Below are 19898 nucleotides of genomic sequence, written 5' to 3'. Positions count from 1 at the left end.
AGTCTAGGTCTATATAAAAAAAAATTACAAATTTTTAAGACGAATCGGTCATAAGCACCATAGGTTTCTGACTTCGAAATCTTCTGAGGAAAGGTTCAACATCTGGGAAAATACTTCTAAAAGCACTTAATTTTGACTTAAGTAGTGGTTTCTTCACAGCTTCTGAAAGATATTGAAGGTTTTTGTTGGTCAGTGTATTCTTTCACAGATTTGTCGATGTTATGACAGATGAATAGTGTTCGAAACCTCCTTCCTCAACCCTTTTTGGACCGGCATATGAACATTGAAATTCGTGTCACATGGCTTTTCGCCAAATATCCTCTTCGCTATTCCTTATATAATGTGGTCACTGTTTCCACATTGATATTTTCTATGTACGAGGAGATGCTTATTCTCCTTGAAAGAACTTAATACATACTTATCAATTATGGAATTTTCTGTCATTGCATCTCTGGTTCATGGTGCCTTCTACGACCAAGTACTGTACTTACTTGCTAATCTCCGCCTTTACTTATCGCTGGCCAATCAGCGCTCTGTACTCGTACAACCAGTGCTACAACGCTTCTGCCGGGCGAGGTAAGCTATCTTTGAGTTGGAGACCAACAGCCATGGTTAGAAGATGCGTTGCATGTGGCAACATGTTGGCTTCGGCTTGGATTATAGACACTGGATAAATATATCTTTCGGAACGGTCATGACTGCCCTAATTTACTTCCATTTTCTTTCATCATCCTCTGGATTCTTTGTTTATTATTTTATGGATAATAAGGAATCTCCATTGAATTCTTCAAACGTAAGTGTGGCATGATTCCTACCGATGTGCTTCGACCGAAGATGAACTAATCTGTAAGTTGTTATCAAGTCAACTTATCAGTATTTTCTCTAACCCTTGGTGTTAGTTCTCAAGAATATTTTTGCTTTGCATCAGCGCTGGGGTACACCACATGGACTATAAAATCGTTGTCATGTCTAAAAACTTTTTTAAAGGTTTTTCACCTCGTTTGATATTAATAGCAGGCCTACTATGGATTTTCTGTGTTTTGGTTGTCAAAACCTTTGTTTAAATTTGCTGAATAATGCCATTTGCAGCTTTTTCAAGGTAAATTGTGTGAGTTTGTGAACTAACTGGGTTCACACAAGGCTTCGTAATTTTGTTTGACTCTATTGGTCTTCTCTTTCGCGTTTTGGGTCATTTTATTTTTCTTCTGTAATTTCATTACTTTTTTAATTGATTTCCTGTGGTGCCTGTCTTTTAGGCCTCATTGGTGTGTGTGGTCTACTGGGATTGGTTGATGCCCCCTTGTATGGTGGCTTGTGATCATCACTATGGTGATGTGTTGATGTGAGGTATTGTAGTGAAGAGATAGTAATTGATTTTGGTGACGGTAATGAATTTTACGCTGGTGCCACAGTGAAACTTATTGAATATTTGACCAGTTTTTGCCCTCTGATATTTTCTAATGTACCCTATTTCCATATTCTTATTTTTCCTTCTGTTTGGGCATTTTGGTACCTTATGGTACTTAACGACTCTTGAGATAATTTAAAGGCCTTGCATTAACCCCTTGCTGTAGTTACAGGATACCTCTGGCACTGGTGAAGTCACAATAAGGACTAGGTGGTATAAATATTACTACATGAAAGACTAAGTTTGGTAACATTAATTTAAACATACCTTATTTTAAAATCAATGATTTTCTCTTAAGGGGACCGGTCCACCATCCATTCATTTGGTAAACATCCTATTTATTGTCTATGATATTATTAACTTTATTTCTTTGCCTGCTGGAGTGTTAATATCTGAGGATTATTATTATTATTATTATTATTATTATTATTATTGATTTGATGTGCTTGGTAAAGCTTCTTTTGAATTAAAATTAATCTTGTTTATACCCAAATTGTGATGGTTTCTTTTTCTCCATTGGGTAACTCAATACGGCGACAGGTTTTTAATTTCTTCATGACCTTTTGCCCTGCTCGCACGTTTTCTGGAGGTGTTTTGTTTTCTCAAATTTTAACTTGTGTTTCTGGTTAGGGATGTGTACTTTTACCACTCACATGTTCTTATTCGTATCAGTACTGGATTTAACTCCATAATGGGGCTAGCACATCTTTCTTGCAGTCATCGTGGTTACTATGTTAAATGCAGGACTGTACAGCAATTGCTGACAGTTAGCGTGGTCTTGGATTGGCTGTGCGATCTGGGGCAATGTGATCATATATTTTACGAGCTTGATCAATACAGCCTCCATTTTCCAACCAACTTAATGCAGTGAACTTGTAAGTAAATTCGGTTCTTGTTGTTATGTCTATATATTTAGCATGTCAAGCAGGGCTATCTTTAAAAAGATTGTGCAGAGATCTTAAAAAATAAAAAGGTCCCAGCTAATTTTGGAGATCCCAGTTCTCATGGCTCAATTCACTACATGCAAAGTGCAAATGGCTATATCAAGAAGAGATTTGGCATCTGGGTTTAGCACTTGCAAATGATTTTCAAGTTTTTAATAAAACTGAGGTTAACATTCGGCCCATCCATTGAAACTTGCAAAATATTGCCTTAAAGTACAGACAGTCCATGTATAAACCCATCTAATAACTGATCCACAGATGCCCTGCCTAAAAATACACTATTCCAATACCTTGTTGCAACTTTTGAAAATTTATATCCCTAAACCTTACACACAAGTCCATTTGTCCTCTTTGGACCAATTTGTCTACAGATTCATCAAAACAAACAATGTACTCAGAGCACTGTTGTAAGTCATTTTGCAAACTTTCTTTAAAATATGGGGCTAATCCATTATAACGTAGGAAGCCTTAGTCTTGCTCAGTTTTGAGCAATTTTACTGTCTGGGAACATGGTTTTGAATGCTGCAGAGGTTTCATCACAAGAGTTGAGAAACAGCTTTCCACTGACAACCTGGAGAGCCCATATAGCTTCAGCCGATATAACATCATCTTTATTCACATTGCAAGTCTTTAAAATCCTTTGACTTGTTCCTGGCACTGCAAATTCCTTTGTAGCTGTGGATGTAGAGCTACTCCTAGCTGCATATCTTCAAGTGGAGATGGAGTATTCTTTGCAAAGAAAGACATTGTTGGCTGAGAAGACTTAGATTTCATGTATTTTATATGAGTAGGTCCTTTAGCATGAGGTGACTACTTGTTTGCCCATATTACTAAGTTTGGATGATTTACAACACACTTTACAATATGCTGAAGTTGCATCATTTACCAATATGTCCAACCAACCACTCAGTTTGGGAAACACTTTACTGTCTAGCCAAAGTTTATTAAATGTACACTGCTTGTAAGCCACTGACACGAGTTTCAAGAAAGCATCCTAGAACTAAAATAAAAAAGAATAACATAAAAATGGTTGAAAGAAATGACACTAGGGCACAACAAAAATTGTAGAATTGTTACACACTTCTTGTTAAAAAATACCTGAAAAAGAAATGCTACAATAGCCTGGGTTACAAAAGACTAGAGCCTAAAAATATCCCCTCAAATCCATCATTGGGGAAGATTTCTTTGACTTTCCAGATTTTTTTCCTATTTCCCTGACCAAAATTTTTTCCCCTGACTTTCCAGAATGTGGACATTATGTTAGAATCTCACAAATATTCCTATAAATGAATTTGAGCAATCTATTCCAAGCAATGGCCCTAAACGCAACTGAAATTCACATCATCCAATTAATTTAATCACTACCACAGCCAAAATGGAACAAGCCATAAATAAATTACCAGCAGATAAGCAGGATGAAATAAAATGCAAAATAAAGAAACAACTAAATAATCTGGTCAAAGAACAGGAGTCCATCAAACCCAGCATTTCTAACAAACAGATCAGGAAATTAAAACAAAAAATTGAAGACAACAATGCCGTATTATCACTAAAGCTGACAAAGGCAACACTATGGTGCTAATGATGAAACAGGTTTATGTCTAGAAAACTGAAAATTTTGTTTCGAACAATACTTTCTCTAAAATCAAAGACCACCTTACTAATAAAATACAAAAGCAAGTGAAACACTTGTTAGTAGTTAGTAATTAGTAATTGCTAAACAATTCAGGCTTTCTTCTAAACAAATACGAAACTTTCAAATTGTAAATTATGAACCAAGGACTCCCTCCAGCACAAGCGTTACCAAAAATTCATAAAGAAGGTACCCAATAAGACCAATCATAAACTTCAAAAATAGTCCTACTTACAGAACTGTCCAATTCATTCAAAAATTTTTGGGTGAAACATTACCATTTTTACAATAGAGTTTCCGTAAAAACTACAATAGAATTTTGCAATATTTCTAAAACATTAAAGTTACAAGCTCATCACACCATACACCCTTTTGGTATCACCAACATGTATTCCAACATTCTAACAGAAGAAACTATTAACCCACTCACTGCCAAACCCGTATATATACATTATTGAACGCCGTGCCTCATCCGCCAAACCCGTATATATACATTTTGGCACAGTGAATATTTCACCGAGCTCACAAAGGAATGTGATACAGCATCATGCTTTGAGACTCTGTGGAAATGCTCAAAAAATGTTCTGTACGGCACATATACCACTCCATTTTGCGTGTTTTGAAAGCAATCTGGTGTTATTTCAGCTTTGTTGGAGTGGAACATCTTTCCTGCTGACGCGTAGCCATCATGGCGTCGCGAAGTATACATTCATCTCTTGTTTACGAAGAAATGGAATGTTTCCTCATAAATAGTGATTCTGGAGAGCTATATTTTGATAATGAATATGGAGAATATCTAATTGGCAATACTGGACTACAAGAAAGTGTGAGACAAAGTAGTAATGATCAATCTCACGTGGAATTGTCACCCCTTCCTCAGATAAATTTTTTTCCCCCCCCAAATGTGATTTTGATAATACCAGTTCTTGGATTAACAATTTTATAGTATATTTCAGTAACAGTGAGCTTCCTTGGCTCAGATGGCAGCGCGTCGGCCTCTCACCGCTGGATACCGTGGTTCAAATCCCGGTCACTCCATGCGAGATTTATAATGGACAAAGCGGAGGCGGAACAGGTTTTTCTACGGGTACTGCAGTTTTCCTTGTCATCTTTCATTCCAGCAACACTCTCCATTCCCATTTCATAGCATCTATCAGTCATTAATAAATCACTTTGGGAGTGGCGACCCCATCGTACTAATAGCCTATATCTGCTTCATTCATTCCATCCCTGACCTGGTCAATGACTGGAAAATAGGTTGTAGGTTTTCATTTTCATTTCAGTAATAGTATCACTGAGCGGAGTAGCTACGCGTATTAACATGCTACGGCTATGGAGACAAGCTCTGCACTTGGAAGGCGAGTGGGTTCGAACCTCATCGTCAGCTGTCAGGAGGATGATTTTTCTTCTTTGGTTTCCCTTTTGCACTCCCAAGCAAATGTCGGGACAGTTCTTATTCATAAACCACAGCCGATTCCTTCCACTTCCTTACCCAGTATCATTCACATTATCATTCATTACATATTTATTATCTTCTCAAGTGAGGTTTACATTGGGAAGGGCATCTGGCCGTAAAAATACGGTGTAAAATATAATCTCACTTCATCCCCGACACCGTATTGGGCTGTGGGGCTAAGAGGACGATGCATTCCATAAATGGTATCAGTAAATATGTATCTGTAAAAGTGCTACTTCCTTTAATAAACCCGGCCCAGAGGGCTTGCCTGGTCATCAAACCTCAGCAGTGAAAAGGTTAAAATAATTAAAGACAATTTAAACAAACATAGCAACCTCAGTAAACTAAAAATTGAAGAATTTTTGAACATCTAAAAATTCGTGCTGAACAACAATTTTTTTCACATTTAATGCTGTAATATTTTGGCAAAGTGGTTTATCTACAGGTTTACCAGCCTCTGGAATCCTGGCCATAATATATATAGACAATTTGGAACAGTCTAAGATCATTAATAAAATAAAAGGAATTTCTTCTGGACAAGATATGTAGATGATATCTTTGCTGTCCTAGACCAACGAATCACTAACAATCAAACTTTGCTAGGGCCTAGACAGTTTTAATTCCCTATATTCCCATATCAATTTCATCATAGCATCTGAAAATTACTTTCTTAATTTTCTCTATCTCAAAATTACTAGAAACAAACACGACCTCATGTTTGACTATTAAGGTCATAAAACAAGATTCTCTTCATCCAGGGTCACAGAAGAAAGCCGCATTTTACAGTACAGTATACAGAGCACATAATGTACCCCTTTCCAAAAGGAATTACAGTCCGACTCGTTGGCTGAATGGTCAGCATACTGGCCTTCGGTTCAGAGGGTCCCGGGTTCGATTCCTGGTCGGGTCGAGGATTTTAATCTTCAATGGTTAATTCCAATGGCCTGGGGGTTGGATGTTTGTGCTGTCCCCAACATCCCTGCAACTCACACACCACATATAACACTATCCTCTACCACAATTACATGCAGTTACCTACACATGGCAGATGCCGCCCACCCTCATCCGAGGGTCTGCCTTACAAGGGCTGCACTTGGCTAGAAATAGCCACACAAAATTATTATTATAAAAGAATTACAGAAAAGAAAAAACATTTACAACATAGCTATTATTAATGATAAAAATATAGACTTTACTGACAAAATTATTTAAAAAGTAAAAACAAACTGATCACCACACCGAAAAACGATTCAAAACTTAGCTGTTTTTTCCTTTAATAACAGAAATGAATACCAGAATACACATTTTAAAAAACCGAACATTAATATCACCTTCAGAACTATCAAAATCAATGCTTAACTTTTTTAAATTACACACACATTCAACCACATAAACATTCACACTCTGGCATTTCCAAATTGAAATGCAACCAATGCAACATCAGTTACATTGGCCAAATTGGAAGAAATTTTTTAACCAGGTATAAGGAACATGTAAATGACAGAAAACTTAATAGGTTTTTGGCCATTAGTATTATTATGAGTGATTTCAATCACACTTTTACATCCATAGATCAGGATATTAAAATCCTAAAAACAGCTAATAAGGGCATGTTGCTCAACATACATGAAAACATCCATATATAGTTTGACCAAAGGTTTAATCCAAACTTTAATTTCAACGAAATATCAGGAAAAGAAAAAAATCAATGTTCTCTTCGACTGATTAATTCATTTCATGTAAAACAATAGAAAATTCACTACACGTCAAGGATAAGCGATAACTCCTCCTCCTACTCCCTTCCCTTCTTTCCAACAACAGCAGATCGCCTTCATCATCTGTAAGAGCTCAGCCAAAAGTCAATATGACGTAAAGGCATACGCAGGACAGAGCCTGCTCTAGGGAACAAGGGACATGGGAGCAAGTGGGAGAATTTTCTGACAGTTTAACAAAAAAAAATTCTGTTCTTTTTAGACTCCAGGAAAACACAACATAACAAACGATAGGTAAATCATTTGACACTTATAAGCTCCGTCCAATTTGAAGCAACTGCAATATAATAGAGGAGTTCTCGGAATTTTAAATTTGTACAATGTTCAACAAGATTTTAAAAATCATCATCATCATCATCATCATCATTATTAGCGTATGATATGTACATGACAGCCAAAATATACAAACATGATACAAAATATACAAATATGCAAGTTGGTGACAGCATCAGGACTTCACTTTTATATTTTAATGTCCAAATTTTTTATCCATGTAATCACTTCCGATGTTAATTCAAAGAATTCCTCCGCAGAACCAGGAAACGCACGAAGGGGGCACTCTGGAACTATGTGCTTGATAGACTGCACTTGAGCACCACAGTCACAGCAGGGTGAATCTACCCATCTCCATAGATGTAAGGCTGCGCCAGTCCTACCAACACAACATCGGATCCTGTTCAGAGTTGACCAAACAGCACGGGGCAAATTGAAGCCAGCCAGTTTCATGCTGGGGTCGGAGATATCACATAAGCCACTGGGAGACAAAATCCTCCACTCTTCTCTCCAGGCATTCCTGGGATTGCTATTGGCTTTACGTCGCTCCGACACAGTTAGGTCTTACGGTGACGATAGGACAGGAAAGGGCTAGGACTGGGAAGGAAGCGGCCGTGGCCTTAAGTAAGGTACAGCCCCAGCATTTGCCTGGTGTGAAAATGGGAAACCACGGAAAACCATTTTCAGGGCTGTCGACAGTGGGGTTCAAACCCACTATCTCCCGAATACTGGATACTGGCCGCACTTAAGCGACTGCAGCTATCAAGCTTGGTTTCCTGGGATTGAACCGAGTACATGACAGGTCCAAAGCTGCCATCCACATTGGTTTTCTTGATTTCAGCCTAGTTGTAGTGTGCTGCTTTATATCTTGATGTATAGGAAGGGCCTCATTTTTCACTATTCTGCACCATAAGCTAGTAAGATCTTGTTGTCTCCTTATATGAGGGGGAGAGATATTGCAGAGGTAGCCATTGCACTGGGGTTGAGTACAGCGTGCTGGATGCAATACACATAGCCTGACGAAGTTGGATATCATTTAGTTTGCAGTGAGAGCTATTTAACCCTATTCCGGCACAGTACTCAGCTGTAAAATATACCATGGCCAAGGCGGTAGTTCGCAAAGTATAGGTGTCAGCTCCCCATGAAGTTCCAGCTAACTTGCTCAGCAGGTTATTCCGGGTCTTAAGTTTGGCGGCTGTTTTTTCTATGTGACGTCGATATGTCAGTGATCTGTCTAATGTTACAACTAGGTATTTTGGTGTACAATTGTATTTCAAAAGTTGATTCCTGAACCATATCCTAAGTTGATAAATAGCTTCTAAGTTGTTGAGATGGAATGCGGCTACTTCCGTCTTCGAAGAACTTGGTTGAAGTCTCCACTTCCTAAGTATTCATCCAGCACCCGTAGATATTCAGACAGTATATCCTCAGCCTCCTTGAAAGTAAATCTCTGTACTGTTACGTTTATATCATCAGCATAAATGAATTTCCGAGTTGTAGTTTCTGGAATATCGTGGATGTACAAATTGAACAGTACAGGGACTAAGACTGAACCATGCGGTAAGCCATTATTCATTTTGTGAAATTTACTCCCAGAATTTTCAGAGAATACCTGGAATAATAGATTACTCAATACGTTATCAATGAGAGTAATCACCTTAAGACAAGGTACAATCTTGATGAGCTTCAGGAGGAGACCCTCTCTCCAGACAGTGTCATAGGCTGCTGACAGATCAAGGAAGACAGAAACATTTTAAAATTTCTTCTCAAAACGAATCTCCAGATATGATGTTAAGGCAAGGACTTGGTCACTACAGTCTCACTTGGGGTGGAACCCAGCTTGCTCTATTGGGATCAAGTGTTCAACTGCAGGAGCCATCCTCTTCAGAATTAGCCTTTTCATTAGTTTATATATAACACACTGAAGTGAAATTGGCCTGTAGCTCTGGAGTAGAGAAGGGTCCTTTCCTGGTTTCAGTATCGAGATGATTTTGGTTCTCTTGAATACTGGGGGTACACGTCCAGAGTGCAGAATATTGCTAAAGAAGGACGCCAGCCAGCGTACAGTTGTGAGGCCACAGTTCTTCAGTAGCTCTGGATATACACCATCGAATCCAGCTGCTTTACTATTCTGGAGGGATTTCAGGCCATGCTGTACTTCCTCTGGAGAAAATGGTCGGGAGTGGATGGTATGAGGTTCAGCTTCTTGACTTAACCGCTTGAGCTCAGATTTAATTTTTCTGCTTTATTTCTTATTTTTCATGGACCTGGATGAGGAGACAACGTAGTTGACAATGTTCTCTAAATTTATAGATGATCGTTTTCTTGCTGGCTTGTTTGACGAGTCCAATTTTTGGATAAGCGACCAAGCTTTCTGGCGTGAGTGAGTAAAGCTGAGCCTTTCAACAGTTTTGTTCCACTTTTCTTTCCTGCCACTGTCCAAGGATGCCAGCAGTTCAGTAGCTTTCTCATGACTGTTGTCTTGTTCGCACTCTTTGTATATACGGCTAGTTTTCTCACTCCACCCAGGTACGGAATCTTTACGGAATCCTCTCAGAATACTTTGCTCAGCAGCAGCTTTGATTAGTCCCACAAAATGAGTGTAGCTCTAAGGAGATGGTTTTACCCATCTTATGTTAGCATCAGTGTATGAGGAGTACAGTTTCCTGTCAGCTTTCTGAAAATCCCACTGAGCTTTAGGTGTTGATCTAACTATTGGGATTTGCAGACCGATTTTGTAGATTATGGGTCTGTGTTGGCTTCGTGGGAAATCGTTCAATACTTGCCTTTGGGTTTGTGAAGATTGAGTCATTAGTCCATGTGACATAAAACACAAGTCTGGAGAATAATCATGATCCCATTGTACTGAATAGAATGTACCTCTGTCCTTGGCGTCAAACACCAGTGTCAGGTTATTAAAGTCTATCCATTGGAATAGTCTATCGCCATTCTCATCGCTATTCTTATAACCCCATAATGTATGACGGCTGTTAAAGTCACCTAGGATTACACTATTTTTGGTGGGTTTTAGTGTGATAGGGTTTGGCCAGTTAACCATTGGTAATTTGTAAACGTTCATGATACTAATATTTTGAACCTTGACAGATGTGGTGAAGATATTATGAATGGAGTTTGGTGGCAGAACTTCATAGTTATCAATATCGTTCTTCATGTAGATGGCGATACCATATTTAGAGTGGTGAAGTCTGGTAGTTAGTTTGTACCCAAGTATTTTTCCCCTGGTAATGAGTTGATGTTCATCTTCACAATGAGTTTCCTGTAGCACCAGAATATCAACAGAATGATTCAGAAGTATCTTGGATAAGTATTCACTTTTGGCTCGACTTATACCCTCAATGTTTAGCTGACAGATGGATAACTGAAGGACTAGTGTCCATGTGTAGGATGCTGCATCCTGAAAAGGGATAACTCTTTGATTGTCACTGCCGTGAGATCGATGAGGACAGTACAGCGGCATCTAGTCTGTGTTGCTCGCTTAGCACCACCCGGGGGTCACGTGTAGGGCAATGTGATTTTAAACCTACGGATGTGAGCAACTTCAACTTCAAGACTGCAACAGACAAACCCGCTTATATTCATATACAGTGACCACAAGAAGAAGATCGCAAACATTGCACCTAAAAATAACATTTAACGGAAGATGCATTTAACATTTAGTCACCACGCTGTTTTCATTGTACATTCTCATTTTCGTATCATTCATCTATATATCGTTTTAGCATTTCTAGAATGTATTTTTGTCAATTTTTATGCATTAACCAGCTGAAGATGGTTTCAATGAACTGAAACATGTCCTGGTAAAATGTACAATAAATATATTTCCATTATTTAATTATGTGAAGTCATTTAAAAGTGTACTGAATAGATGGAACATTATAATTATTCTCTCTCAGAAATACCTGTAAATCAATACGGAACTATCATGATATTTATTCTGTGTCATACCAAATTTTCTCCCTGTTGCACAGCTGTTCGTGGCCTCTTCTTCATTTTTTACCATTTATTGGTATATAATGTCTATACAAACCAACTACAAACTGCAAACTTGTTGAACCATGTCTTTTGACAGAATCAGCATGGTTCAGATTAACTTACCACATTTACTACACACATACTGTAAGACCCTCCCCCATTATTTTGAAGATTTGAAAAGAAATTTCTTTTCACTCGCATGTTGGACCCTTATAAACTAAATACTTTGGGCCTATAGTCCTATCATTCCACTTTACAGGTCTACTATAGAGTAACTTTTACTTGACAATGGTTGAAAGGAAAAAAAAACTGCTCATAATTTGCAAATTTCAAAAGTTTGCATTATCCTCATTACTTTCCATAAAATAGTGTGATAGTACTCTACTGCTGTTACCGTACTCTCCTCCTGACAGTAAGCTAATATTTTTGTACTATACTGCCGTCATTGAGAAAAACAGTCCTGCTGTAAACATGAGTATATGCTCATGTTAACATTTATTTATTGATTGATGCTACTGGAAAACACCTACACAGATCCATCAAAGTCATTCGAAGTCATTCATCAGCCAGTTCGATACAGTAGAAGTCTGCTATAGCGAGTATGGCTTATAGAGAGAACTCTGTTGTAACGTCAACTTTTCCATGTCTGCTGAAAATTCTTATATTAAACTGTGTATTATCTTTTGGTTACAGCAAGAACCCTATCATTGACACATCCATTATTACAAGTGATTACGTGTGGTTTACCTTTTCCGTTACAGATATTTATGCACTACAGCGATTATATCAGTACAGTTTTTACTCCATGTGCACTAGAGAGCTCTCTCGCCGACATTCAAACTCAAACTGGTCTTCTGTAAACACAATTCGAAAACAAAAGAGAACATGTTTCTGTAATAGATGCATAAATAACGTGGCCAATAGCAGTAGTTAACTCTTTTAATTTAATCTTACGTACTGAAATTAAGTAAGAATGTGATACACCTCAAAATATGGCACAGAGTGGATAACTGATTTCAGTAAAGCCTCATTTGGATGTCTCTGCAGGGGACAAGGAAAGATAATGTGGTAAGTGAGAAAACAGACTATTGAACACACTAATCAGAACTATCCTACACTTGATATGTTTTTTTCCCCGACATACCTGCATTTTATGTCATATTGCTAGGCATAAAAAAAAAACGAGAGAATAAACACGAACATCTTTTCCACGGGGGCTTATTAAAAAAATTTTCTTTACAGAACAGCAGTCGACGGGTATTACTAATCAACTCCGACATCGTCTTCGAATATCGACGAGAGAACTCGCCAGTGAACATAGCAAGGAAACAATACCAAAGGTAATCAGTCGCATGCAATATAATAGCTGGGGTGCATAAATATCGGTAACAGAAAAAATCGTGTAACTGAAGGATGATACACAGTTTAATATAGGGATTTTGAAAGGAGAGAGAAAAAATTGTCGCTGTAACGGAGTTCTCGTTATATGCCATACTCGCTATAGCGGACTTCTACTGTATATACAGAGACCCCTCAATTTGACATAAAATAATAAATGGGTCTTATATACGAGTAAATATGGTAGATTGTGGGAAACTGTGCAGTAAATATTTAGAAAATTCTTTACACTTTACTGCTAATGATTTTACCAACCTACTAAAGACTTGAAAACAACTTGTGATTGTGTTCAAATTCAAGCTATTGTTGAAACAACTTTTTATGGTATTCGTCATGGCTGTTATACATTTTCATCTGAATATATGGCCACGGATCATCAGTAATCTTTTTCCCAACAAGCTGCTGTATACTATCATCACCATATGCAGATACCAGCTGCTGGCAGGTCTACTTTGCTATATACTATGCTATGTACAAACAAATGACCTCAATAACCTTAACTTGCAATTTTTCAATTTAAGAGTTCAGAAAAAAGCTTGTCTTATAGTCAAGTGAATAATGTAATTCTCAATTTTCACACAAGCAGAAATATAGCAATTTTATAACAAAGTCAGTTCATGCACTCACCTCCACTGCTCTTATGCAAACTTGAATGGTGATCATGAATACTTTGATCCCCATTTTTCAAAGGTGAGCGTACATCCTCAGATGACAATGCCTGTAGAATATGGGTGAGCCTCTGTTTCTTCTGTAAGAAGCGACTATCGTACAAATAACTGAGATCAAGATGTGGATCCACTTGAATTCGTGGTAGGTGGATATTTTTTAAATGGATAGTATCTTCTAACACCCATTCTGAACCTGTAAAATATAACATTTTACCAATTGAAATACATAACACAAGCATTTTCATAGTAGACATTTAAACCTTTTGGCATTCCAAGTGAAAAACCTTCATAATAGTCAGAAATGGTTAAATAGGTTAAAAATTTTTTTTATATACTACCACAACAAAAACTAAGCTTTTTCAAAACAACTTTGCATCTGTAAAGAAGGGGAGGACTGGAAACAGTGAGACAGTTTTATCTATGAAATTTTTATTTCAGCAGTTGGTACCTACTGCGGATTTGGTAACAATTATCATTTACTTTGTGGCTCTCTATGTTTCAGCCTTGATACTGTTCTTGTGACTATGTTATCAGTATAATCATATTTAGAGATAAGAAAAGTAAATTTTTACCATATTTAAGTTGCTGGTTTCTGAGTAGACCATCAAATATTTACCAAGTTTTTGATTAATTACTCAAAAGAACTGACTTTCCACCCCCTTAGTTGTAGTTGTAGTTAATTGTTAGTAGTCAGTTGTGGATGTTTGGAAAAATTGTTCCCAATATTCTGTTTCTAACAATATGTGCTTGCTTATAAAACAGTGATTTTGGTATGCAGTTTGTAAAATTTACTTTTAGGTTATACAATGCCCACAAGAAAGAAGACAAATAACTAAACAGGAAGATTTCAGAATCTTAAACGAAGGGAGCTATCATGCTGCTGATTGAAAATAAAATGAACATCAGGGGTGCATCTAAACAGGAAAGGCTTATCCTTTCAAATTGTCAGTTGATATGTCAAGAAATATCATGAGGGCAATGCTTCAAAAATATAGTCCAACTATTCAGTGAACTGTATTATTTCCTACCTGGATAGACGCTTATTTTGTGCTAATATTCAATTGTTTGTTCAAAAACATTTTATGGACTTACTATGAATTACTGATGTACCCTAGCCTCTGAATAAGGTATTAAAAATAACACTGTTGTGCCCAAAACATGGACTGAAAGTAAGAAAGAATCCATCGACTGGATGAAAAGTTTTTAATTAAAATTTTCATTTAAAATATCCACCTTTTCAATACAAAGTTTTTATTCCACATTTTAAAAAAAACTTTACACTGTTACTGTTTATTATGGGACATGTTTTGACAATATTTTGGGCATCATCAACCATGTTTCTTAACTCAATGAATCAAAATATAAAAGATCATGGGCACTTTTATTCTTATAACATCTTTACAATTAAATGCTAATTTGGAAGTTGTTTAAAAATGTTTTGTATAACTTTATGTTTTATGTAGACATCTGACAATTTTTTGATCATTATGGCTGGTGGAGTATGCAAACAATGATAATAAGTACACTTATTCTGTTAAAAATTAGCATTCATTAAAACCAAATTGCTATGTTTATAATTTGAAAGACTTTGGCTGGTTAATTGCGCAGTCTTTACGGTCCACTGGTGTGTTATTTTTTGGTTGATCGAATAAGTAAAATAGAAGTCACAATTTTTGTGCTCTCATTGGAATACTGTGAAACATGGGCGTCTCAATGAATAATGCTTATAATTATTCTGTTAAAAATGTAACTTTATGCTTAATAAAACATTAAATAAAACAGACTTTTTTAAAAGTTCCGTTTGGGCCTGCTATAGACCACGTGCTTTTTATCTCTAGCAGCTTACTTCCTTGACCAGTACTCCTTCATTCCTGCACAGTGAATGTCTTTTCGCTCCCGAGTCCATTTCACACCTCTTCCCGGACGTACTGTTTTTTCTGTTAGCGACTGGAGAAAGTTTGATGTTCTGATCAATGTTCTGTACCTATTCCTGTCACAGATTTCACCGGGAGCGATGTCCAATTCTTGAAGGTCTTTTCTGACAAGTCTTGCCCACTTGGCATTAGTCGCTTTCCCTCTAGAGATGGTGTGGAAGATTCTGGAGGTGAGCCTCTGATTTTCCATTCTCATGACATGACCACAGAAGTTCAATCTCCTCTTCCTCATAGGTGTTGTAATGCTCTCCAATTGTAGATACAGTTCGTTGCTGTGCCTGATTCTGTACTTGCCTTCTTCTTTAAGCCATGATTTTTCTCAGGATCTTCCTTTCCTTCAGCTCCAGTTTTCTAAGTTGCCCTTTTCTTACCATGTTTAGGCATTCTGAGGCCTATAGTACTGACAGTCTCACTACAGTAGTGTAATGCCTGATTTTGAGGTTGAGGGAGAGGTATTTGCATATGTGCACACTCTTACATAGGTGGTAGGTACTTTCCAATTTGATGCATCTGCTGTTCATGGCCTGATCTTCATTCATGTTTGGGGTAATCCATTCTCCTAGGTATTTGAAGGAGTTAGTCCTTTGTACTGCTTTGTCCCCCAGTGGGATTGATTTGAATGCATCACTGATGTTGGTGATAAACTAATTTTATTGATGGCGATCTTCAATCCTACTTTAGCTGCTATGTGGTCGAGGGAAGATAGTTGATGGATAGCTTCCTCCACACTGGATGCCAGGAGTATAAGGTTGTCTGTGAAGGCTAAACAGTTGACTGTTAACTTCTCTTTCTTGTAGCCTATTCTCAATCCAGAGTCATCCTTTAGCATTTTCGTCCACTCACGAATCACTTTTAGAGGAGGCAGTTAAGGAGGATTGGAGATAGGCCAACCACTTGTCTAACACCTGTTTTGATCTCAAAGCTTTGGGACAGTTCCCCTCTGAATTTGATTCTGGCTGTAGTGTTGGTAAGAGTTGCTTTCACAAGATTCAAGGTTTTCTCATATAGTCCCAGTTCAGCAAGTGCCTGGAAGAGTGACTATCTACTGAATCGTAGGCCTTCTGAAAGTCAAGAAATGTTGCCACGTAGGGTGAGGCGGTTAGGTTTTTGTAACTAATTACAGTATGTTTATATCTTATTAAAATACGTTGACTAGTTTAATTCTGCAGTCAAATGGCACATTGATTCAAAGGATTGAATACGAATTCTTGAAATGTCACTATTTTTGTTCTCTCAATTAGAAATGTTGTTGAATTTGGGTGTCACTTTCTGAATTTAAATTTAGCAAGTGTTCTTGGAAAAAATCGTCAAGTCTACTGAGTTGCCTGTGTTGCTGAAATTGTGGAGTAACATGCCTCTTGTCACTGTAGAGGTTCGAATAGGGGACTTCTCAAGTTGTTAAAGAAATATATTTGACTCGTGCGACTTCAATTTGAAGATTGAAGTTAGTTGATTGAGCATCTGTAATGACAAAAAAAATGTATGTTTTAATAATGGAGTGTGTGTTAACCCCTTAAGCGGGGAGCTCGGTACACACCCGCTCACTCCCAGGTGGGGAGAGTTTTCCCTGATTGAACATACATACATTATCATTATAGACTGTTATGCCTTTCAGTGTTCAGTCTGCAAGCCTCTGAGAATTTACTAAACGTCGCCACAATCCTCGATTTGCAACTAGTGTTGTGGCCTCATTTAGTTCTGTACCTCTTATCTTTAAATCGTTAGAACCCGAGTCTAACCATCGTCATCTTGGTCTCCCTCTACTTCTCTTACCCTCCATAACAGAGCCCATTATTCTCCTAGGTAACCTATCCTCCTCCATTCGCCTCACATGACCCCACCACCGAAGCCGGTTTATGCGTACAGCTTCATCCATCGAGTTCATTCCTAAATTAGCCTTTATCTCCTCATTCCGAGTACCCTCCTGCCATTGTTCCCACCTGTTTGTACCAACAATCATTCTTGCTACTTTCATGTCTGTTACTTCTAACTTATGAATGAGATATCTTGAGTCCCCCCAGCTTTCACTCACTTAAAGCAAAGTTGGTCTGAAAACAGACCGATGTAAAGATAGTTTCGTCTGGGAGCTGACTTCCTTCTTACAGAATACTGTTGATCGCAACTGCGAGCTCACTGCATTAGCTTTACGGCACCTTGATTCAATCTTTCTTACTATATTACCAACCTGGGAGAACACACAACCAAAATACTTGAAATTATCGACCTGTTCTAACTTTGTATCAGCAACCTGACATTAAATTCTGTTGAATTTCTTACCTACTGACATCAATTTAGTCTTCGAGAGGCTAATTTTCATACCATACTCATTGCACCTAAGTTCCAAGATATTACACTGCAGGCTTTCGGCACAGTCTGCCATTAAGACCAAGTCGTCAGCATAGGCCAACTGCTTACTACATTTCCACCTAACTGAATCCCTCCCTGCCATTTTATACTTTTCAGCAGATGATCCATGTAAACTACGAACAACAAAGGTGAAAGATTACAGCCTTGTCTAACTCCTGTAAGTACCCTGAACCAAGAACTCATTCTACCATCAATTCTCACTGAAGCCCAATTGTCAACATAAATACCTTTGATTGATTTTAATAGTCTACCTTTAATTCCATAGTTCCCCAGTATGGTGAACATCTTGTCTCTTGGTACCCTGTCATATGCTTTCTCTAGATCTACAAAACAAACACAACTGCCTATTCATTTCGTAGCATTTTTCAATTAACTGGGGCATACTGAAAATCTGATCCTGACAGCCTCTCTGTGGTCTGAAACCACACTGGTTTTCATCCAACTTCCTCTCAACGACTGATCGCACCCTCCCTTCCAAGATGCCAGTGAATACTTTGCCTGGTATACTAATCAATGAGATACCTCGATAGTTGTTGCAATCCTTCCTGTTCTCTTGCTTATAGATAGGTGCAATTACTGCTTTTGTCAAATCTGAAGGTACCTTACCAACACCCCACGCTAATTTTACTACTCTATGAAGCCATTTCATCCCTGCCTTCCCACTATACTTCACCATTTCAGGTGTAATTTCATCTATTCCTGCTGCCTTATGACAATGGAGTTTATTTACTATCCTTTCCACTTCCTCAAGCATAATTTCACCAACATAATTTTCCTCCTCCCCATGAGCTTGGCTGTTTGCAACACCACCATGATGATTTCCTTTCACATTGAGAAGATGTTCAAAATATTCCCTCAACCTGTCCAGTGATTCCCTGGGATCTATTATGAGTTCACCTGAATTACTCAAAACACTGTTCATTTCCTTTTTCCCTCCCTTCCTAAGATTCTTTATTACTGTCCAGAAAGGTTTCCCTGCTGCTTGACCTAGCCTTTCCAGGTTATTACCAAAATCTTCCCATGACTTCTTTTTGGATTCAACCACTATTTGTTTTGCTCTGTTTCTTTCATCTACATACAAATCCCTCTCTGCCTCGGCCCTTGTTTGGAGCCATTTCTGATAAGCCTTCTTTTTACGTTTACAGGCTGCTCTCACTTCATCATTCCACCAAGATGTTCGCCTTTTCCCATCTTTACACACAGTTGTTCCTAGGCATTTCCTTGCTGTTTCTACTACAGCATCCCTGTATGCCACCCATTCAATTTCTATATCCTGAACCTGCTTACTATCTACTGTTCGAAACTTCTCACTAATCATATGCATGTACTTCTGTCTAATTTCCTAATCCTGGAGATTTTCTACCGTTATTTGTTTGCAGACAGATTTCACTTTCTCTACCCTAGGCCTAGAGATACTTAGTTCACTACAGATCAGATAGTGGTTTGTATCATCGAAAAATCTGCGAAAAACTCGTACATTCCTAACAGATTTCCTGAATTCGAAGTCTGTTAAGATATAGTGTATTATGGATCTGGTACCCCTAGCCTCCCATGTGTAGCGGTGAATTGCCTTATGCTTGAAGAATGTATTCGTAACAGCTAAACCCATACTAGCACAGAAGTCCAGCAAACGCTTCCCATTCCCATTAGCTTCCATATCTTCCCCACATTTACCAATCACCCTTTCGTATCCTTCAGTTCTATTCCCAACTCTCGCATTGAAATCGCCCATTAGCACTATTCTATCCTTGCTGTTGACCCTGACCACGATGTCACTCAATGCTTCATAAAACTTGTCAACTTCATCCTCATCTGCACCCTCACATGGTGAATACACGGACACAATTCTTGTCCTAATTCCTCCCACTGACAAATCTACCCACATCATTCGCTCACTTACGTGCCTAACAGAAACTATGTTGCGTGCAATGGTATTCCTGATAAAGAGCCCTACACCAGACTCTGCCCTTCCCTTTCTAACACCCGGCAAGTACACTTTATAACCTCCTATCTCTTCCTCATTATCTCCCCTTACCCGAATATCACTTACTC

At 38.0% G+C, this 19898-nt stretch overlaps 1 protein-coding gene across 2 annotated transcripts in view; it reads right to left on the bottom strand.

Annotated features, from left to right (window-relative positions):
- Rbcn-3A (Rabconnectin-3A) overlaps window positions 1-19898 on the bottom strand; it is a 732274-nt gene that overhangs the window by 485708 nt on the left and 226668 nt on the right. For both annotated transcript variants that reach the window (XM_067136957.2, XM_067136958.2), the window contains exon 21: window positions 13505-13738. In XM_067136957.2, the coding sequence (XP_066993058.2) occupies window positions 13505-13738 (234 nt within the window). The remainder of the gene's footprint in view (window positions 1-13504; window positions 13739-19898) is intronic.

The sequence above is a fragment of the Anabrus simplex genome, chromosome 1, assembly GCF_040414725.1.
Source record: "Anabrus simplex isolate iqAnaSimp1 chromosome 1, ASM4041472v1, whole genome shotgun sequence".
NCBI lineage: Eukaryota > Metazoa > Arthropoda > Insecta > Orthoptera > Tettigoniidae > Anabrus > Anabrus simplex.
Note: the sequence above shows the minus strand (reverse complement) of the source record. Positions and strands in the feature narration are given on the sequence as shown.